Source organism: Paracoccidioides lutzii (genome assembly GCF_000150705.2).
Source record: "Paracoccidioides lutzii Pb01 unplaced genomic scaffold supercont2.15, whole genome shotgun sequence".
In the NCBI taxonomy this organism is placed as follows: Eukaryota; Fungi; Ascomycota; class Eurotiomycetes; order Onygenales; family Ajellomycetaceae; genus Paracoccidioides; species Paracoccidioides lutzii.
In genome coordinates, this window is record NW_015440961.1 from 502,771 (window position 1) to 524,415 (window position 21,645).

At 46.9% G+C, this 21,645-nt stretch overlaps 6 protein-coding genes across 6 annotated transcripts; 3 read left to right on the forward strand and 3 right to left on the reverse strand.

Annotated features, from left to right (window-relative positions):
• Window positions 1–3,340: 3,340 nt before the first annotated feature.
• PAAG_05677 (hypothetical protein) lies at window positions 3,341–5,495 on the forward strand (the record flags this gene model as incomplete). The annotated part of the gene is made up of 3 exons (XM_002792346.2): window positions 3,341–4,043; window positions 4,130–4,603; window positions 4,684–5,495. The coding sequence occupies 3 exons, from the start codon at window positions 3,341–3,343 to the stop codon at window positions 5,493–5,495; spliced, it is 1,989 nt and encodes a 662-aa protein (XP_002792392.2).
• Window positions 5,496–5,575: 80 nt separating this feature from the next.
• On the reverse strand, window positions 5,576–7,254 carry PAAG_05678 (hypothetical protein; the record flags this gene model as incomplete). Its single annotated transcript, XM_015845646.1, has 4 exons — window positions 5,576–5,932; window positions 6,337–6,381; window positions 6,533–6,559; window positions 6,847–7,254. 4 exons carry the CDS (start codon window positions 7,252–7,254, stop codon window positions 5,576–5,578), a joined length of 837 nt encoding a protein of 278 aa, XP_015699873.1.
• Window positions 7,255–8,149: 895 nt separating this feature from the next.
• On the forward strand, window positions 8,150–10,492 carry PAAG_05679 (heat shock protein; the record flags this gene model as incomplete). Its single annotated transcript, XM_015845647.1, has 3 exons — window positions 8,150–8,410; window positions 8,557–9,173; window positions 9,250–10,492. 3 exons carry the CDS (start codon window positions 8,150–8,152, stop codon window positions 10,490–10,492), a joined length of 2,121 nt encoding a protein of 706 aa, XP_015699872.1.
• A 2,393-nt stretch (window positions 10,493–12,885) lies between these two features.
• PAAG_05680 (hypothetical protein) lies at window positions 12,886–14,742 on the reverse strand (the record flags this gene model as incomplete). The annotated part of the gene is made up of 4 exons (XM_015845648.1): window positions 12,886–13,191; window positions 13,284–14,088; window positions 14,197–14,297; window positions 14,395–14,742. The coding sequence occupies 4 exons, from the start codon at window positions 14,740–14,742 to the stop codon at window positions 12,886–12,888; spliced, it is 1,560 nt and encodes a 519-aa protein (XP_015699874.1).
• A 481-nt stretch (window positions 14,743–15,223) lies between these two features.
• Window positions 15,224–15,635, forward strand: PAAG_05681 (hypothetical protein; the record flags this gene model as incomplete). The annotated part of the gene is made up of 2 exons (XM_015845649.1): window positions 15,224–15,415; window positions 15,483–15,635. The coding sequence occupies 2 exons, from the start codon at window positions 15,224–15,226 to the stop codon at window positions 15,633–15,635; spliced, it is 345 nt and encodes a 114-aa protein (XP_015699875.1).
• A 1,850-nt stretch (window positions 15,636–17,485) lies between these two features.
• Window positions 17,486–18,070, reverse strand: PAAG_05682 (hypothetical protein; the record flags this gene model as incomplete). The annotated part of the gene is made up of 1 exon (XM_015845650.1): window positions 17,486–18,070. One exon carries the CDS (start codon window positions 18,068–18,070, stop codon window positions 17,486–17,488), a length of 585 nt encoding a protein of 194 aa, XP_015699876.1.
• Between the last annotated feature and the right edge of the window lie 3,575 nt (window positions 18,071–21,645).

Below are 21,645 nucleotides of genomic sequence, written 5' to 3' on the forward strand. Positions count from 1 at the left end.
AGGGGAGGGGCGGCATGTACATACATATATATATACATAGCGTGGGAGACGGATTCGGACAATGTAAACGGCTTTGAGGAAAGACGGGACAGAGTCATAGAAAATAAGAAAGTTAAAGAGAAAGTGCCCACAGAATTTATTATAAGAGAATTTATTATACGACTCTTCTCTTGGAATCTCGGGATTGGAAATTATCATCGTCGATATACGGTTAACTAGACAAAGGCTTCAAACCCTTTTTGTGGAAACATCACAGAATGGGCGAGGTGTGTGAAAATGGGTACAGTTATCACAGCGGCATCAAAAAGCAAAATAAGCAGTCGTAGGAGCCGTTTCCATCGACGGACGGATTAAACTGAAATGCAATGCCCGTCAAAAAATTTAATAATGGCAATGCTTGATGATACCCGTTGTCCAACAATGCAGTTACGTCCGTACACACATTTCCAATATTTGAACAAGCTCTGGGAAATGCATGAGATATGCTCCACATTTTGAAAACAGTATCATGAGTGAAAAGCTTGACTTGTTAATATATTTTTCCTTGGAAAACCTCGCATTAAAAATTATTATGTATATACGGTTGCCCTCTGGGTAGGAGGAATAATACCAGAAAGAAAATGGGGGGAGTTACCCAGAATTACTCCCTTTTCCGTATCCTGAGAATAGAAACATATATACAAATTATCATCACACAGGTAAATTCCGCAGTTGCAAAAACCCAAGCACCCCTCTCTGCAATACCCGCATGGACAGGCTCCGTATTAAGGATATCCCCACCTCCTCACAATTTGACACAGCATGTCCAGCAATCGAGCTGCATAGTGCCATTCAATCGTTAGTGAGAAATCGCTTATTTTTGATATGATCCGATGCGGGAAGGTTCTAATTTTGACCCCAACAAAAGAAAGACAGGCGTTGGAGCGTTGGGCAACAGATTGTAGCGTAAGGCTGGAGCTATGAGACTGATTGATGGATGGGCGGATGGAAGGGTAACATGTTCTTAAGAGAAATAGCCTAGCTGGCAAAGAGACGTGGTACGTACGTGTCCGGTTGTTGGCCGGTTTTTTGCATACTAGACCCGTGTGAGAAGAGGGAGGGAGAGTGTTGTTAGCAATGGAAGTATTGGGTTATGTTGACAGGCTGACTGCAACACCATGTCAAGTGTTGAAAGAGGACTGTAGTGAAAAGAGGATGTGGAGGCGGTAGGGGGTTGGGAGGGAGGGGTACTGGGTAGTCAATGGATAAACATATATATGCATGTATGTGCATACCACACCGCGCCCATTGCACCTTGGTTCCATAGGATAACATCTCCGCAGACATCTTTCGTGTAGGACCACTTTGGTCCCTTGAAGTTGCTGAACCTCTTGTGTGTCTAGCGATTCTTGCGATGTCTGCGCCTGCTCCACCCCGGACGGGGGAGCAATCGCAATTGTCCCGAGGAGGGTGAACGTCAGCGTTACGAGGTTGTACAACTGCATAATTACGATTGGGTTCGTGATTTGGTAGAGATGGGATTTTTCTCTGGGACTGGGATGAGGGAATAGCCCCCGGGGGGGGGGGAAGAGGAAGGGGTGAGTGGTGTTCCATGTACGGTATGGGAAGAGGAATTGAGTTGTATGCAATGGGAGGAGTTTTTGAACCGTTAATTTTTGCCCTCCATTCTCTCCTGGTTTATATCCATTGAGGTCTGAGAGAATGCCGGGAAAAGTAAGTGGGCAGGCGAAACATTTATATAGATATTTGTTTGATATAGGCATCATACGTAATCAAGACGAAAAAGGGCGTTTGACAGACGGAAAACACGGAGACACTGACACTCCCAATTGCACATCACTGGTCCTAGGTTTCAATGGCTGAGGCATGTGGCATATGGATGCGACACATCCAGTGGGACGGCGCCACAGTTATTTCTCGAAATCAGGGATGGAAAGAGACGGAACTGATTCATTCATCGACGGCAGCTTTCGGTTCCACGTTCCACCGCATTTTACCAAAATGAATTTGGTTAAACTGGGGAGGGTGGCAGAGATCAAGCTGGGTGAAATCATGCGCATAATCTTAGCAGCACGCTTTCATTCTGTGCAGCAAAAGCGATGAACATGTTTTCATCTGAGGCCTGGGAATTCGAATAAGGAAATAGTCAGAAGCACACATTGGCAATCACCTCCAATTGCCCATGAAAAGAAGGGGGGAAAAAGAAAAAATGGCCAAAATGATTACGGGGTGCTGCTGTTGAACTTGGCACCAAACACAGGAGTATCTATATTCCAACGTTATGGAATATATAACAACGTAGCTTGAGGCCTGAATGAGCCAGGAGGGTAAAAAGCGTAGTGGACAAACACTCGACCTAAAATGTGTATATATATATATATATATATATATTCAGGGTAGGGGCCCCCGAAGCTGAATGTCGAAGTTCCTGATTTCGACGTGGTATTCCCGAGATAGTCCAGAAGGCGGCAAGGAGGAATGCAGTGAATTTGCCGTCTATAGATGGCTTGTTGGTAGCAATGCTATCACTCTCAACGCTGGTATTTCGACGACGAGAGAAAGAAACACGCGTTTCAGCTTCACTGAAGGGTAGTTACTAGAGTAACCAACTAATTACTCCTGTGAAGTTGAACAGGTTGGTTGTGGCATGCAAATATCACTATCAAATTTCCGGGTGCTTAAGCATTTACAGGTACATGGCTGGGGCAGACGATTGAAATAAAGATCAAACAGTCGTTGAATGCCATTCGTTTATTCGTTTAGGGGGGGGGGGGGGGGGGGCCCCCTTTGCGGGGGGGGGGGGGGGGCCAATAGGGGGTGTTTTGGCACCAAACAAGGCTCTGGCTTGGCAGCTGTGGAGATATCCAGATAACTACTACATGGTTGGGACGAGAACTAGCAGACTGTTTCAGAGAGAATAAATAAAAGTAGGCAATTGGATAGCGAGCTTTTGGAGGATGATGCGGTCATACCACCCGGTAAGATGGAAATCTCCCCTGAGAAAGAAACACTAAATAATGGAGTAACATATTGCAAATGATCTGGATCTAATTTTATCGTTTGAGGGTAACGTCATAACTGAGGCTAGGTGGCTAAAACTAACACCTTAAGTTAATTGCTGCCACGCCCAACCAGCCCCCAAACGTCAGTCAGCTGGTACTTTTGCGACAACTCAACAGCAACGTGGAGAGTATTTGGTTGGCGGTTCTACCTCTGCAGCTTACTGCACCTACAACTTCTTCACTCTCCTCTCCATGGTCTGATATCTCCCACTCAGATGTAGCTGTTCAAGTCCCATCCCATCCTATCCTGCATACTCGTCTGCCCCCGCTCGCCAGCCATGCGCCCCGCTGTCCCGGACGCTTTCCTCCCTCGACCCCGCAAGTCCCCCTCCCCAGGCGCAGCGGAGGACCATCCCCGCCACTCTCCACCGGAAACGTTCTTCCTAGCTCGAGACAGCGATATACAAGATTCCCAGACTGCCCCAACATCCGGAGCTGAAACTGAAGACGGTACATATGACGTACGGAGCCTCGAGGAATTTCTACTCGAAGAACCACACGTTGATTCTCCTCCTGCCAGGGCCGGCGGCGGCCCTATCAAATGGCCGGATTCCCAACTTGAAAAGGAAACAGACGGCGGACCAACTCTGCACATTCCAAGGAAAATGCCAGCAACGAAACCCATCGAGTCCAGTGATGGAGATCATGAAGGGCTGAATCCGTCAGTACCCAGTTCTCTTCCACTAACACCTTATTCACCCAATTCCCCGATCGAATCCTTTTCCCTCCAAAGCAGCCCCAAGTCAATGTCGATGCGATCCTTTCGTCAAGCTGATGGAATAAGCACACATGATGGCGGGAACAGGCGTTCAACTGGTGCGGCGGAAACTGAAAGTGGCAGCTGTCTCCTCGAGTCGTCGGAGGTACAGGATAGTACTCCGCAGCTGATAATGCCAAGTATCAAAATGCCCAGCCGGCGGCCATTCACGGAAAAGGGAAAGTCTATTGGCAAGTTCAAGATACTCATTGCGGGTGCCGCTGGTGAGTAAACTGCGTTCGAGCCTGGAAAAAGGAATCTGCCTTGTTTTCCTAGAAACGACGTCGCTAATAAAAAGCTTCCACTGCAGGTTCCGGGAAAACGTCTCTCATAAAATCCATCGTCCAGATCTTTGAAGATATAGTGCATGTCGACCCGCTACCTCGCCGTCCGTCGCGGCTAGATGCTGGGCGAGCAAGCAGTAAGCCGGGCTCCAAACGATTGTCCCGAACCCACCACCATAACCGAGAGTCCACGTCGCTTGTGGAGATATATGCCAGCACCAAGCCATACCCGTCGTGGTGGTCAGATCTTGAAGATTCAAGGGTTCTCCGGAGGAGGAAAAGCATGGGGGATTTCGTATTGGAGAGGAACCTGTGTTTTGTTGATACCACCAGTGGAACATTGGGTCTGCTGGATCAGGCTGAGTGTATCGTGCAGTATCTCGGCCAGCAGTTTCAAAGGGCTGTGACGGCTTTGGATTCAATGAACTCGGATTTCCTGGGCCTGCTGAGTGGAAATGGCGGTTCCCAGGTGGATGCCATATTGTATCTTGTTTCAGAAGGTACGTAGTATACACGACACACATCTGTCGTGTGACATTTTTGCTGGTTTTAGAATCGTGATCTCTGATGGTTTCTGTAGATTCCTTTGCGGCCGACATAGCATGCATACGGAAGCTATCAACATACGCCAACGTGATCCCCTTAATTGCCAAGGCAGATCTCCTCTCCGAAACTGAGATCCAGCAACTAAAACGCTCATTCCTCTCTCAGGCCCAGGAAGCCGACGTTCGCCCCTTTCTGTTCGGAGATTCTACAGCTGCACATGAAGGCGATGAAGCTGCTACCACGACCACAACCACCCCGTCCTTACCATTTGCAGTCTCATCCGCAAATTCCCACGACGATGATAACATGGATGCAAGCCTTCTGATGAGCCCCGAATACGTCCAGCCACTATTCCCCTCCGAGCTAAACCTCCTCATAGAAAACCTATTCGACAGAGACAACTTATCCTGGCTCCGCCACCTCGCCACGAAAAAGCTCATCCAATCCTTCCCCCACCCCCACCGACCCCTCAACAGCCCGCAAACCACACCTCCCCGCCCCTCCCAAATCCAAACCCAATCCCTAACCTCCCCATCAACAATCCCCTCCCAGTCCTCCCCCTTCACCTCCCCGCTCTCCTCCATCTCCCCCTCCCAAGTCCTCATCCCTTACCCGTCCCTCTGCCCCTGCCCCTACCCCTCAACCTCCACTCCCTCCGCCGCCGGGGCCCCCTCCTACACCCTCTCCCGCCTCTCCGACCACACCCAGCGCGAAGAACACCTTGCCCAGCTCCGCCTAGCAAAATGGGCCGCGGACCTGCAACAGAGCCTCCAAAACGAACGAGAGCGCTACGAGACACTCGCGCGTAGCGAAGCGGGCCGTGTGGCATTCGTATGCGGCTGGTGATATCGTGGCGGATTGCACTGCTAGTCTCGATATCGCGGACACCGCGGTTTGGGGTCCCGTGTGGCAGCTGTAATTCCTTGTCAGGGAAGAGGAAGGGGATGGGGAAGGGGGGTGAAGATGGAGATGGAGGGGGGGGCGGGAGTCAGGGTAGGGGTGCGGGGGGAGGAGAGATGGTTACGGTTTACGGGCCTGATGGGCGGCGGCGGGTTGGGGGCTATCAGGTGCATGCGGGCGGGGATGTGATGAGAGCGATGGATCCGCTGGGGTTGATTGGGTGGAACGACGAGGTGAGGCAGCGGGGGTGGGTGGTTGTGCGGGTTTTGGGGGGTGTGGGTGTTTGTGGCGGGATTGCGTTGTGGGTTGTCAGGGGGTGGAATGTTGGGTGGTTTGGCTGGGGGTGAGAGATTGGGTTGACTGGGTGTTGGGATAGTGGTGGTCTGTCTGCTGATGTTGGCTGGCGTTGATATGAATCTATAACCTATGTGCGGTTGGGGCGGGTGTGGGTTTTGTTCTTTGGGATGCCTCATCTAACTACTATCACGACAAGGGCTCATGCTTTGGTATGCCCTCAATATTCATTACTTCTTTTTAATATACACTACCAAGTGTATTGAACTGCCTTTTATCTTTGCTCTGTTCACTCTTCTTTTTTTTTTTTTTTTTTTTTTTCAGTGTGTATATGAGTGTGTGTCTTATGGAACCCCTGCCCTCTGGCATAACTTGCCTCGATCATATATATATCATCTCACTGTACTCTCTGCCTATATCATACAGCCCATACATATAGAGAATAGAGTTGTCAGTTTAGTTTTTCATTTATTCCACTATAATTACTCTCTACCTCCATCTCCATCTCCACTTGCATATTGGTATGCGCCTCTAATTGCTCTATATATATGGTTAGTAACCACGTCCTGCATAAGTGTATATGCGGGCCTGCTGGCTGTGCCCATTGCTATGCGATCTGCCATCTGTGATCCGTGAATATATGGGGTGATTTTTTGACCACCGATCCCACAAGGGATTGTTCAACCCACAAGCAGGGCGGTATAAATCAAAGGCTGCTATTCAGGCCGGCTAACAATAAACGATACTATGGAAAACCTCGCAGCAGAGGAGGGGGAAGAGATTGAGCCCTGGTTTGTTACCACACCCACACACACACCCACAATTTTCGCTTACCTGCAAAATAAACGTTACAATGCCATTGATCACCCACGCCACACATTCCCATGCATCCATCCATTGAACCCGTGAGCCGGGGGGACGTGTATATAAAGAGTACATAGAAAGGGCGATGTATGCGAATGGCTCTCCGCGCTCTATGCGTTCGGTTCGAGAAGGCACGTACATACATGTACATCCATGGGGCGGAGACTGGGAGGAGGCGGGATTTTGCAGGGCGGAAAGTTCTAGAACCCTCCTTGCATCGCACAGAGGGGTTAGCTACTTGGTACTGCGCTGCAGCTTGTTTCCCGCCACCACTGGATATTCCGGGGCTTACTAGGGACCCGGTAGGCAGGTAGTATGCAGGTCTGTAGGTCTGTAGGTCTGTCTGTCTGTCTGTCTGTCTGTCTGTAGGTCTGTAGGTCTGTCTGTCTGTGTATGTGGAAGGGACTTTATCTCTATAGGCCAGGAGGAATGAGAAGCTCTCCTCCGCACGTGGGAGGTTTCGGCGGGGGAAGAAGCTATGGGGATTCCGGACTCCCCCTGCACCCGGGATGCGCTGCTCTGTCGACGAGTGGTGGAAGCCATGCATCAGAAGGAAGAGGGTTATCCCCCCCGCTGTGTGGTTTTCAAGAGCAGTGAGGTAACAACTCACTCTCTTGCCGGTGTCAGCTGCAGGCGGTAGTGGATGGTTCTGGAAGACCAGGGCTCCAAGCTGGGCTCCGCTTTGGGACTAGCGCGGGTCGTGGGTGATGGAAATCTGTGGAAGGTTCGCTGGGGGAGGTGGAAAGGGAAGGAACCCCCTTCTCGCGCCCGCCTATTTATTAGGGAAGGAGCACTGGGGGTGTTTTTTCGTCTTCTCCTTGTTTGCGCCTTCCGTTTCCCAAGCAGCTGCTTTCTTTTTATTTGGTCGGGCTCTTTCCTCTTCTCACCCCTTCGCTCTTCTTCTTCTTCTTCTTCTTCTTCTTCTTCTTCTTCCTTCTTCTCTTCTTCTTTCTTCAACAACGCAAATCTCTCCACCTCCTCCTCCACCTCCTCCTCCTCCTCAACTTCATCTCTTCTTCATCAATCTCTCTACTCTAGAACCACCATAGTTTCAAGTCCTATCTATCCACCACGCTTGCAATACTGGCCAGCTTGCGAATCTGCAATTCTTTCACTGTAAGTGGTTGTGTTGTTATTCCCTACCCTCCACCCCAACCACCCTCACAATAAACAGAAACAGCTTTGTTTCCACGCCCTATTTAAACCCCTTCGTCCCCTCCTCTCTCATCACCCACCAATAGGGTCAAACGGAAATAGAAAGTGGAGCTAGATTAAAAGGAGCAGAACACATCGATTGCCTGCAGATGGAAACCTCTGTTGTCGTGTTTTTTTCCAAAAAAAAAAAAAAAGAAAAAAAAAGAAAAAAATCTTTGGCTTTTTAAACAAAAGAAGCTAACCTGGTGCTGGTGGCAGGACACACAACACCCATCCTCACAGCAGCCATGGCGTCTGAGACCTTCGAATTCCAGGCTGAGATCTCTCAGCTCCTCTCCCTCATTATCAACACCGTCTACTCGAACAAGGAGATCTTCCTGCGAGAACTCATCTCCAACTGTTCCGATGCCCTCGACAAGATCCGCTATGAGGCCCTCTCCGACCCCGGCAAACTCGACTCCAACAAGGATCTCCGCATCGATATCATCCCTGACAAAACAAACAAAACCCTCACCATCCAGGATACCGGTATTGGTATGACCAAAGCTGTATGTATTCCCCCAGATTGAAGTTGTTAAATTGGAGATTTGTTCTCTTTTTTCTTTTTTGTGGAAGCTTTTCAATTTTCTGCCAAGAAAAAAAATTTAAAAGTAAAAAAAAAATATAAAAATACTGACATTTTTCCCATTTTCAGGACCTCGTCAACAACCTGGGTACTATTGCCCGCTCTGGCACTAAGCAATTCATGGAAGCTCTCACCGCTGGTGCCGATATTTCTATGATTGGTCAGTTTGGTGTCGGCTTCTACTCTGCCTACCTCGTGGCCGACAAGGTCACCGTCATTTCCAAGCACAACGATGACGAACAGTACATCTGGGAGTCCAGCGCCGGTGGCACCTTCAAGATCACCCAGGATACCGATGGAGAGTCCCTTGGCCGTGGAACCAAGATGATCCTGCACCTCAAGGACGAGCAGACCGAGTACCTGAACGAGAGCAAAATCAAGGAGGTCGTCAAGAAGCACTCCGAGTTCATCTCCTACCCCATCTACCTCCATGTCGTGAAGGAGGTTGAGAAAGAGGTCGTCGATGAGGATGCTGAGGAGGTCAAAGATGAGGACGAAGACAAGGCTCCCAAGGTCGAGGAGGTTGATGATGAGGAAGAGGAGAAAAAGAAGGAAAAGAAGACCAAGAAAATCAAAGAGAGCAAAATTGAGGAGGAAGAGCTTAACAAGACTAAGCCCATCTGGACTCGCAACCCTGCTGATATCACTCAGGAGGAATATGCCTCTTTCTATAAGACTCTGTCCAAGTAAGTTTTTTGTTTCCCCCCCAACCCTACGGTATCATAATCACTATGTACTTATCATTGCTAACCAACCAATTAGTGACTGGGAGGACCATCTTGCTGTCAAGCACTTCTCCGTTGAAGGTCAACTCGAGTTCCGCGCCATCCTCTTCGTGCCCAAGCGCGCTCCTTTCGACCTCTTCGAGACCAAGAAGACCAAGAACAATATCAAACTCTACGTTCGTCGTGTCTTCATCACCGATGACGCCACTGATCTCATCCCCGAATGGCTCAGCTTCATCAAGGGTGTCGTCGACTCTGAGGACCTTCCTCTCAACCTTTCTCGTGAGACCCTCCAGCAGAACAAGATCATGAAGGTCATCAAGAAGAACATTGTCAAGAAGACCCTCGAGCTCTTTACCGAGATCGCCGAAGACCGTGAGCAATTCGACAAGTTCTACTCTGCTTTCAGCAAGAACATCAAGCTCGGTATCCACGAGGATGCTCAGAATCGCCCTGCCCTTGCTAAGCTCCTCCGCTTCAACTCCACCAAGTCCGGCGATGAGACCACGTCCCTTGCCGACTACGTCACCCGCATGCAGGAGCATCAGAAGCAAATGTACTACATCACCGGCGAGTCTCTCAAGGCTGTCCAGAAGTCCCCCTTCCTTGACACCCTCAAGGAGAAGAACTTCGAGGTTCTCTTCCTCGTCGACCCCATTGATGAGTATGCCATGACCCAACTCAAGGAATTCGACGGCAAGAAACTCGTCGACATCACCAAGGACTTTGAGCTCGAGGAAACCGACGAGGAGAAGAAGACGCGCGAAGCCGAAGAGAAGGAATTCGAAGGCCTTGCCAAAGCCCTCAAGAACGTCCTAGGCGACAAAGTCGAGAAAGTAGTCGTCTCTCACAAATTAATTGGCTCCCCCTGTGCCATCCGCACTGGCCAATTCGGCTGGTCCGCGAACATGGAACGGATCATGAAAGCCCAGGCCCTCCGCGACACATCCATGAGCTCTTACATGTCTTCCAAGAAGACATTCGAAATTTCCCCGCGCTCCCCCATCATCAAGGAACTCAAGAAGAAGGTCGAAGCGGATGGCGAGAACGACCGTACTGTCAAGTCTATTACGCAGTTGCTCTTTGAGACCTCGTTGCTCGTCTCTGGATTCACTATTGAGGAACCCGCTGGCTTTGCAGAGCGGATCCATAAGCTTGTTTCACTTGGATTGAATGTTGATGAGGAATCAGAGAAAGAAGGGGGGGATAGTACGGATAAGGAGGCTGCGCCTGCTGCGGCTGAGTTGGCGGGTGAGAGTGCAATGGAGGAGGTTGATTAGGTATGGTGATGTTTGTGGTTGTTTTTTGTTGCCATTTGTTGGGTGGTTTGGTTGGTAGTTTTTGAGCGTCATGGCGGCGATGATGAGATGACCGATGAAAAACGATACATTTCCGTGCCCTCCCTTCCATCCCCCGTCCGACCCCCTACGTGTTGCTCTACACGGGTTCTTTCCTAGATGGTGAGGTAATCGCCTCATAAAGGAAAATATTTGTTTATTTGAAAGAAGTTTCCGAAAGGTATCAAATCAAGATGAAAAGAGAGGAAAAGTAAAGCATGCTGTAGCGGTTTTTTGATTTTTCAAATTTGAAGTCGAGGTTGCTGTTCCTGTTTGCAATTTTATCAAGTTAGTGTTGAATGTTGATGTCTTCTATGAATTGAATTTATTAACTATCCTTTTGCAGGTCGTGTCCAAGTTTAGTAAAAGCTTCTCTGTTTGACTGTCCCCCTTTTCCTTTTGCTTTTGTTTTTGCTTTTTCCTCTATTTGCCTTTTCCTTGATTCGGATCGTCTTTTTAAACTGCTTTTGTCTTCTCCCGTTAGGTAGGCAGGTTAGTTAATTTGAAAACAATTTCTTACACGAACACTCACTTCTCCTCGATTCTTATCATCAAGTGATGGGTAAATTGTATGTTATCTACGTGGTAGAAAACCTGCCACGGGAACCCGATGAAAAGGAAGCTTGGCTGCTAAGAACTGGAGAGGAAAAGGCAACGGGATGACAGAAGGGCGTTGCTGGGGTGTGTATGTGTGATGTGTGTGTATGTTTTGGGGGGGGTGGCTGCCCTCTTTTGTTCTTCTCCTCGCAGGGCGGGCGTAGAGCTCGGGTCCTCCCGCTTGAGTGGAATCCCGCTTTGCATGTTATATCTATCATCGCATAGGCAGGCATCTTTTGTATCTCACGTTTGAAACCTTCAGAAGTAGTGAACGCCCGCTCCTTTACTCTTACTATTACTATTACTATTACTATTACTATTCGGAATAGAGATGGATGTGAGTTTATGATTTAAGAAGTGGATAATTCTGGGTTAAGAGAGAACGTGTTGAGAACATGACTGAAATTCTGAGCTATTTAATACATTCATGAGAGAGAGAGAGAGGGAGAGGGGGAGATAGGAGTGAGTGATAGGAGGTTTAAAGTTATTAAGTTAAGTGAAAAAATTCTGACTTAAAAGTAATATTTCTTTAAAGGGAGTTGCAAAGGAGAGAAAAACATCAGTGAAAAGGAGGAATTAATTTTATTTCTGAAAAAAAAAAAAAAATAACAGTAATAATAAAGCAAGTTAAACAAGTACACAAAGCATGCCCGCTATACCCACTCTCCTATACTGAGTTTAGCTCGTCAGAGAAAAGTAAGAATGAAAGAATTTAGGATGCCAAGGCGAAAATATATCAGAGCCAGTTAAGAACTTAAGATTTGAGAACGCATGGAGCCTAGAGGTAGGAAAGAAAAATATTGTCACAGAGAAAAAGAAAATGATAGGATAATAAATCAAAAATGCACACACACACGCACACACGCAAAAAAAAAAAAAGGGGGGGGGGAGGGGAAAGGAGGGAGGGAAACAACGCTTTTTCATGTCGTAATAAAAAGAGATGGATAAGAGGAAGAAGACGGAGAGAAAAATATGAAAAAAAAAAAAGAGGAAAAAGTCTTTATCTAACTGAGTGCTGCTGATGGAGGTAGTAGGAATATGTTCTGCCAGACTTTTTTGAAAATGATAAAAATAAATATAAGAAAACGAAGTTTTTTCCAACCGCTAAGGAGGCAAGTGTAGCGCACAGGTGAAGATGAGGACTTTAGCGCAAATCGCAGGAGGTAGGGATATGTAAATGTTGGCAGGTTAGACGGGTAAACATGCAAGACATGCAGATGCGTGCAAAGAAAAAAAAATTCCCGGAAAATTAGCAAAACATCATTTAGTTTGAAAATGGGAAATCGTTAATGCAGTCAGTCAGTCCCTCACATGACTGGAGCGGAGCTTTTTAGAAAAAGACAATAAACGAGACATTGGCATTTATGCGGAGTTCGGAGTTAAGATGGAAAGTGGGAGGGCAAAATATTACATATGCTGGGAAGGGATACATGGATGGGAGTTTATGTATGTACGCGCGGGGCGCGTATCTGGGTAAGAAGAGTGTGTTGTGTTCCAAGTTCCCAGACGACGGGGTATGGGGTGGGATGGATGGGTTGAAAAGGGGCTCTTATCTGTAGTAGGTCAAGGTCAAATATCAAGTGCTGTGCGTGAGTGAGTTAAGTTAGGAACTCTGAGAGATTGATAAAATGGGAGGTGTGCAAGGCAGATAAAAAATGGGCTTGGCCCTGTAATAGTTTCCAAGCTTCTTTCCTCCACAAAAAAAGGTTCAACTTTTTATAAACCCCCCAGCTCCGCTTTCACACGGCTTGGGGTTGTCCGCTGCGTCCCTTGGGGGCGATGTTCCCACCACCACCACGGCCGCCTCGGGGGATGTAGCGGCCAGACTCGTTCTGGAAACCGCCACGACCGCCCTGGTTGCCGGAACGGCCGTCGCCGCGGCCACGGCCTGAGCCTCCACGGCCCGAACCGTAGTTGGAATTTCCACCGAAGCCACCGGGTCGACGGCGCTCAACGGTAACTTCTTCAGTGCCGATTTGGTGAGGGTTGGAGGAGAGGGCAGTTTTATAGGCGGCTACGTCTGCGAATTCGACGTAAGCGGTTCCCTGTGGGTGTTGGTTAGCGCTGGTTGGTCTTCTCTATGGGTATATATAGAAAAGGAAGGGCAGAATGGAATTGATGGTTTTAAAAGACATACGTTCTGTCTGTTCACGTTGAAGTACTTGAGCTTTCCAAATCGCGACATGACCTGTTTCAAGAGCGCTGCGTCGACTTTCTCGTTGACATTTTTGATAAGGCCGCGGGTGTTCTCCTCTCCGGCACCAGAGACGGATTGTGGTCTAGCTTGTCTTTTACTATGGTCTGTACCGGCGGTCTGCCATTCCGAACCACTGGAGCATTGGCTGGTAACGTTTTCATTGTTTCCAGCAGGAGGAGCAGCAGAGGGAGTTACCTGAGTTGGTACAGGGGCGGCCCTGGGAGGAGCAGATGCCGCAGCTTGGGTTGGAGTAACTAAGACATGGTTGGCTGGTGCTGGGGCTTTAGCACGGCTAGAGGCAATAGACGCCCAGCTCATTGGTGCCTTAGCAACCGGTGGCGCAGGCTCCTTTTCTGAAATAGGTGTGGCAGTCTTGGGAGGAGAGGCGGCAGGAGTTGATTCTGGTTCTTTGGGCTTTTCGGCCTCAAGGACCTCGGGAACTCCTGGGGGCACAGACGCTGCGGTAGCGGCTGGAGCAGGAGCGGCAGCTTCACCCTCAAGAGTTTCACCTGTGGGCTGCAGTTCAGCCTGGAGTGTTGGTTCGCTGTTGAGAGTGATCTCCTTGAGCTTCTCTGAAATTTCCTGAGCGGCAATTTCATTGTCCGCCTGCCGCTCGGGACCTACGTCTAGTGGTGTCGCTTCCTGGTCAACTGCTGTGGTAGTCGGCTCCAAAATGCCAGCTCTGCCGTCAACCTCAAGAGGAACTTCATCCTCAACGGCTTCCTCTTCTTCATCGGCCAAGTATCTAATAATATCATTTCAGAACATAATATCCATTTGGTTGCTCAGCCAGGACAAACGTCTGAATGAATTTGCGGGAAGGTTCCGATTTGTTGGAAATTTCACCAATCACGGAGAAACCAAAATGTTATCGAAGGAGGCCTGGGAGTCCACATTCAAAACGCGAACCTTGCAGTCCTGGAAATCGAGTTCTTTAATCCGTTCATTGATAGCCTAATAGATGTAATATTATATTTATTAGTAACTTTTCCTTTAGGTCTGGCTTCAAAAACAGAGTATAAATATCTTCTTTTATTTTTCAGTAACTCACCTTTTGCCCAACAGCAACAGTCACTTTCTCCGCCTCCATGCCCGAGACGAACTGAGATTTGCGAGAGTAGAAAAGGTGAAGTTTCTCCGGATTGCGACTGAGGGTGGTATAGTATTGTTCAACAAAGAACCACCCCACCTCATCCTTGGGGATATCGTTCTTGGGTTCAGGGGCTGGGGGTGCGGAGGCTGAAGAAGTCGATGGCTGATTATTATAGTTGTTGTTGGAAACGCTATTTGCAGCAGCGTGGGTAGGGTTGTAGTCATCTACGGCGTATGGATTGGCCTGTTGTTGAGTATGGTAGTTTCCGTTGACGAGAGCTGGGTTGGTAGTAACTTCGGAAGCCATGTTGGATGATTAATTGGGGACGGTGGTTTTAAAATGAGGGGTTTGTTAGAGACAGGAGGAGACTGGTAGGTTGGATGATAGCGAGGTTGAAGAAGCGGTGGGAAGCAGATCCAAGGAGCGGATATGAGTAGATTTCAGAGATCAGCAGGCCGTGGGGATGGAGCCGTGAGTAAAATGAGTCGTGGTGAGGAAAAGTGGAGAGAATAAGAAGAAGCTGTTATAAGAGGATCTACAGGTTAGCTTCATGTATTCGATAGAACACCTGTAGAGGTTGGGACGTACTTAAGATAGTGAAGAAAGAAGAATTGCGAAGGAAAGATCTGATTAACAAGGCCACGGCGAGAACTTACACGACACGTCTAAAATGTACACAGAGTCACGAGTAGGAAAGGCTATACGATAGAAAAGACGATTAAATAAAACGGAAGAAGAAAATAATTTTTTCAAGTCTCTTACTTTATGAAAGGAGAGAAACTTTGGAATGAGGGAAGAGGGGAGAGACAAGAAGGCGACAAGTCAGCAAAGACAGAGGACCGGTAACAAGGCTATGAAGGCAGGGGAGCTTTTGAATGGAGGATGGATGAAATGGAAGCTGGATAAACTTGGTAAGAAAGAGAAAAGTGGTGGTGGTGGTGGTGGTGGTGGTGATGATGATGATGATGGTGTGGTGGTGGTATGTGTTTGTGGCGGGAGGTTGAGGTTGAGGTTGAAGAAAAGGAGTGTGCACTTTTTTGGGTTAGGGCAGAGACCAAACTCTGGGAAGGAAGATTTCTATATTAACGTACGAATCCAACCAACCAGCCATCGACCTCGCTCTTTTCGCCCCTCAAGTGCCCAACTTCAACCACCCACCATGGCGCTCAATGAAGAGGCTGTACAGTCTGAAGTTTTGAACAGACTTTGCTCAGGTTGCAAGAGAATTCAGGATCGATTGAATGACATTGATGCAGCACTATAAAGACAAGTAAGTATTCTAAGCAAAGATAATTTCAATTAGTTTCTCATCAATATTAAAGAATATTATTTACTATTTTATATAAATTATCTTGCAGATCATAACTTCTTAATAATATCTTAAATACTATAAATTTTGATAATTGAAATTACAAAATTAAGTATAAAAATTAATTAAATATATTATTATTATTAATATTATAAAATTAAAATTAAATATATATTTTTTAATAATTAATTTAAAAAATAATAATTAATATAATATTTATATAATTATTTAAATTTTTATATAATTTTTATTTATATTTATATATAAATAATATAAATAATATAATAATTTTATAATATTTATTATAAAGATATTTTAAATTTAATTTAAAAATTAATATTTAAAAATAAAAATAATAAAAATATATTAAATTGATTTTTTAATATAATTTATAATAATTATATTTATTTATTATTAATAATTTAAATAATATATTTTTTAATTACTATATAACTTTTATAAAATTTTTTAAAAAAATATACTAATATTAATAAAAAGTTATATATTTAATTTATTATAAAATTTATTTTATAGTATTTTGCTTTTTTCACTTTAAATATCTTCATTTCACTTTATTTATATTTAATAAAAAACTCTACATCTTGACATGAAATTAGATTTTCTCAAAAGTCACGATCTTCACCTATCTCTTACACACTGTAATATTTTCTCTTCTGTCATCCATTTTAAAGCCGCCTGTGCTTAGGCATTATGCAGGTAACATAGTACATACACATGCATCCCCTTAAGGGGGTGGGTAAAATAAGGCTGCATACAGACAGCTACATTTTAAATCCTGAATGGGGATTGGTTCCCCTTGAGCTCAAAAACTCATTGAACCTCGGGAGATAGAAAGAACACATGTGGGCAATATTCTCATCAGCCGCAAAAAGAAACACTGTCATGTTGTCATGGGAAAACTAAACCGTTTCAAAAAGCTAAAGCTAGACATGATAAATAAATATAGCTAGCGGGAAACACACTCTGGAGATAATGATATAAGTTAAGGTAGCTAAACATGTCCCAGATGAGACCAAAATCACTAAACACCATAAAATCTGAAAAGGAAGAAGGGGTAATACTAGAATAAACATGGCACCATCATGCATGCATTTTGCAATCTCGCAAGTGACAGACCAGATCCAGAATGTAGTATAAGAGAGGGAGGGAGAAACTGGGGAAAGGACTAACCCGGGGGGGGGGGGGGGGGGTGTTAAGGTGGAGAAAAGCTCCCGCAAAACGATCTTAGAAAACTGATATGTGCAAGTTCAAGTCAAGCAACATGCCATGAAACGCCCTAATGAAGAGAAGAAGCAAAAGCGAGAAGACCCAGAGGTACTCGTAGATATAACATAACAGGAGGAGAGTAGGATATTGGAAATTGGAAATACACAGGTAGAGAGCATCGATGAAGAACAGGAGGTACTTGGAAACGCGGTGGAAAATTGGCATGGGGAATACATAGTTGGGCAAACAGTGGGACATTAGAGCCAGTTAAAACTGTAAAGAAATAAAGAGGACAAACGTTTAGAAATCCAGTCTTCCATCATCATGTAAGGGTCCAGGAGAGGAGTCATTCATCCAACAAGAGTTGGCGGTGGAGTTAAATAAGCCACGAAAGCCAAATAAAAATAAAACATAAAAAGTAAAAAGAAAAGATCAAAAGATGGGGGAAAAAAAATAATAAAAAATAATAAAAAATAAAAAATAGTTGCAGAGAGGAAAAAGCAATTCCCCCCTCTAAGAAGCCGCCTCCAATTTAATCGCCTGCTTCTCCTCCGTCGGAGTCCGCTTGCGCATCACAGCGTCCTGGCTAGACATCCTCCTGCCCAACGCCCGCTCGACCTTCGCACCAAGCGCGAGCTTGTTGAGGTCATCCGTTTTCTCTGGGGTGGGCACGAATCGCTGCTGGGTGAGGGGTTTGTTCTCGAGGCGCTCGAGGCCGGCGCCCAGTTCTTTGATTTCAGCCAGACGGCTGTCGCCGGTCATTGTGCTGGAGATAGTGTGGTCCGAGGGCGCGAGGGAGCCCGTCCCGCTGATTGCGGAGAAGCGCTGGGAGCTGTGGTGGGAGGAGACCTGTTTTTTTCCCGGTGGGGGGTTGGGTGGTTTAGTATGTTTGTTTCGTGGCTGGGAGGGCCGCGGAGGAGGAGGAGGAGGAGCGGTAGTGGTGGTGGCAGAAGTAGCAGCAGGAGTAGAGGGTGGGGGAAGAGAAGAGCCCTTGGAAGAGCGGAGGGAGGAGTTATAATATCGGAAGGAGATTTGAGGGAACCATACTGAGGGAGCCATGATTGGCCGTTGGGAATCTAGAGACTGCTGTCTAGCCATTCTGGACTGAAGGGATCTAGAAGAAAAAGAAGGGGGAGGGGGGTATGTCAGTTAATAAATACGCCCTTTTGTCAAGCGGAGGGGGCATTTCTGCTGGCCTGACTCTGGACGTACTCTCCAAAAAAAGAATGGATTTCCAATGCGTTAACGAAGGCGGGGAGTGAGCACAGGGCCAAGTCAATGTCCTGTGTTTTCTTTTTCTACCTGCTTTTCGGGCCCTTTTTTTTTTTTTTTTTTTTGGCATGCGGGAGGTTCGAGCGTGATTGGGGATCGAGTTTTGAGGATCTGGTAAAGTATGTACTGTAGTACCACAGGAATCAGCAAAAGATTGTCTGGCGACGTTGTTCAATCAGTGGAAAGGGCAGGTATCCTGGGTGGCATGAATTATAGACACTGATATTTTGATCAATCCTGCATTGGCTGCGCGCTCAAACAAAATAGAGGCAAGGAAGCCCAATCCGGTCGCAAAAAACCGTATTTATCGAAGGGATGGCAGGGAGATTTGGCTGACGACTTACTTGGAACGATGGCAGCAGAAATCGACGATGGGAGGAGTACGAGGCGCTGGATCGTCACGGGCTCCCTGAGACCAGGTAACAGGTAACTATCGGGTGGCCGGGTGGCCTGATATGGGTGGGGGTAAAGGGCTCTTTAGTACAGCAGCGTGCGAGCGGCTGGAGAATATAACTAACGATGGAAGCGGGAGGAGATGGCTTGTGTGGTGTCGAGGCTGTTAGCTGGATGTTGGCACGAGGCAGCGTGTCAGTCCGAAGTTACCAACCAACCCACTAACTTAAAAGGACGATATAATAGTAGGTAACTAGTTATAGTTAAAATAGAGAGACAATGCTACGTACAGCTTATTACGAAGGAGCCCTGGCCCTGCGCAGCAGAATCGCTGGGGCGTTTCGGACGTGGGTGGTGGTACTGTATCGCCGTGACAGAGCTATCAGTACTCTTATTTTTATTCTTATTTTACTCTTGTTTTAAACTCTTTAGTTTACTCTTGTTTGCTGGCCAGTTAGTGACTTGTTATCTGCTTCAGTCTTCAGGTCATTTCCAGGACGGCGGCTTTTGGATAGATCCAATTTTGCCCTTGGGTTCCTGGCTAGACTAATGACCTTCCGCGGCGAGTCCACTCACTGTGGATGGAGCAGAGAGCGCGGCAGCCCGCCGGGAGGAATCTCCAAAATAAAGCCACACTTCTTTAATTAAGAGGAGCACCGACAGAATGGGCGCGTCTTCATGAGCGTACTCGTCAGTTAATAATAATCAATCATACGGCATTTCCCCGAATAAAATACTCCCATCGAATCAACTCGTTTTTCCACTTCATCATCCTCCGCATAATAAGTTCCGGGGGTTCCGTTGGTTTTTTGATCCGAGTACAACAGTTGATGGTTTCCAAGGACTGCGGAACTAGTTAACTAGTTGGTTGGTTATTGTGCAAGTTGGTCAACTAGCTACCTATCCTCGCCGCACATCCATCCAGTTCGGATCTTCCGTAACTTCCTGCATTTCGACCAAACCGAGTTCCGTTGCCTAGCTAGTTACTTATTATGTAGCAACCGGTTGCACTGCGGTGACACCATCGCCCCCAAAGCAATCTTGATATATATATATAAATAAATAAACAAATAAAAAAGAAAAAAAAGAAAGAAAGAAAGGCCCTTTTGTTTGCAAGCACATGGCATGCCATGCTGCATGCAGGGGAATAATGGCTGGCTTTCCAAGTTTTCCATGGCGCATTCCGGGCTGGGAATCCGCTCCCGGCTCCACAGCTCACCACCACGTGTGCATCCTGACATTTTGGAGCAGATCCTCCCCCCCAATGATAATACAGTTAGTCGCTCTGCTTAAGTTGCTGGTGTTATCATCGATTATTCCATACAGTGCCTGTTGTGGGTCGGGGAGAGCACGTCCCAAGTCCCAGCCTTGGGGGTCCGGACTCCGCGGGCAAAATAACCAGCAATCGCAATACGGAATATTATCTTCACTTTTCCAAGGTCCTGCTTTTCAATTCTCCCCTCTACGGAGTAACATCGCAAGACCCCCCACATTCCCATCGAAATGAATAAAAACATGCCCCATGGCCACCATGCGAGAAGATGGGGGGAACAAATCTTCGCGTCCATATCTCAGCAAAAATGTTGTATCTAGGGCTCCTCTCTTGGCTGGAACTACGTCACTCAATCACTGATCGGGCTTCAATCGGTGTATATCAGGGCTCGTATGAAGCTTAGAAGCCCAATCAATCTTCAAAATACAAAGTACAACCTCCACCTCTGCTTCCAAATGCCTTTGCAATAGAATCGGGTGCTGATGGCTATTCTCTAAACTGGCAAGCAGTAGGTAAGAGAAGAGAATGCGACTTTGATTGTAATATTGTTTTCTTGAATATGTTCTCCTATACGGATGTAGCCCCGCGAAATATTCTGGATGAGGGGACAGAACGAAAGGGAGTGAAGCAGGAAGAAGAATCGCTTCAATCCGGGGTTAAATGAAAAAGATACTGCAGCGTAGTGAGCATAATGACAGCGACGGTCGTCAGATCATTGTATCCGTCCCGCATTTCCGGTGTGATTGTTGCAGCAAGTAACTATGGGCAACCTCGGCTTCGAGCCAGTTGTTGCCAATCCCCAATCAATCAACCCAGTCACTAAATTCCATTCTCATAGCCTGTTGACTATTATCCCACCCATATAGTTAACTAAGTGGTGGAATGTAGAACCGTTTTTGATTTGATAGTAACCATATCGTCCTCTTGTGCGACCGAAAAGACAGACAGCAAAAGGTCAGTGAACCAAAGCAGGATTTGTTCTGCAGCATCAAAACCGGCCTGGGGGCTTCCTTCTTCTCTGCCACGATGACATATCTAGGGCTGAGATCCGCGAGATAAAGATATTTGCTCGTACGGAGTGCACTAGTTAGGGGCTTTCGTAGTTGATCGCTAATTTCACCATCTCTTGGCGAGCAGCCCAGCGCGAGGGAACTTTTCTGGATATGGAACGTAGACAGAAACACTATACACACGAACCCCGTGGGTAGTTCTAGTGCCCGTCCAGATCCATAAGCCCAACCTCCTCATCGAAGCCAAAGAGGGTCGTATGTTTCGGCCGCCAATTTCCCATGGACTGGCAGCAGACACGATTAGCATTAGGATTAGTATTAGGATTATGCCCAGCCTCAAGAACCTCGACAGTGAAGACTTGAGAGAATCGACACATCCTCCCCCCCCCCCCCCCCCCCCCAATCGCAAAGCAAATATGACTCAAGTAGTAGACAGAATCCATGTCCAAACCAAAACTGTTGATATGAATCGTAAAATCCACGCCGGAGGGGGGGGGGGAGGCCAGGTCCAAAAACTCCGAGGGGGTTCTCGGGTACGCACGACTAAAACTGAGGGTACTGACGAGCTTGCCACCGAGAAGTAATCAGTTGGGGCATGGACGGAACCCTTTTTAATGACAGGATATTGTTGTTATATAGTGTACTAGATGGAGAAATAATGCTGGGGGCGGAGGAGGGAGGACTACGGGGCGCGTAGCGTTGTTGTTATTCTCTCGTTGAAGAGA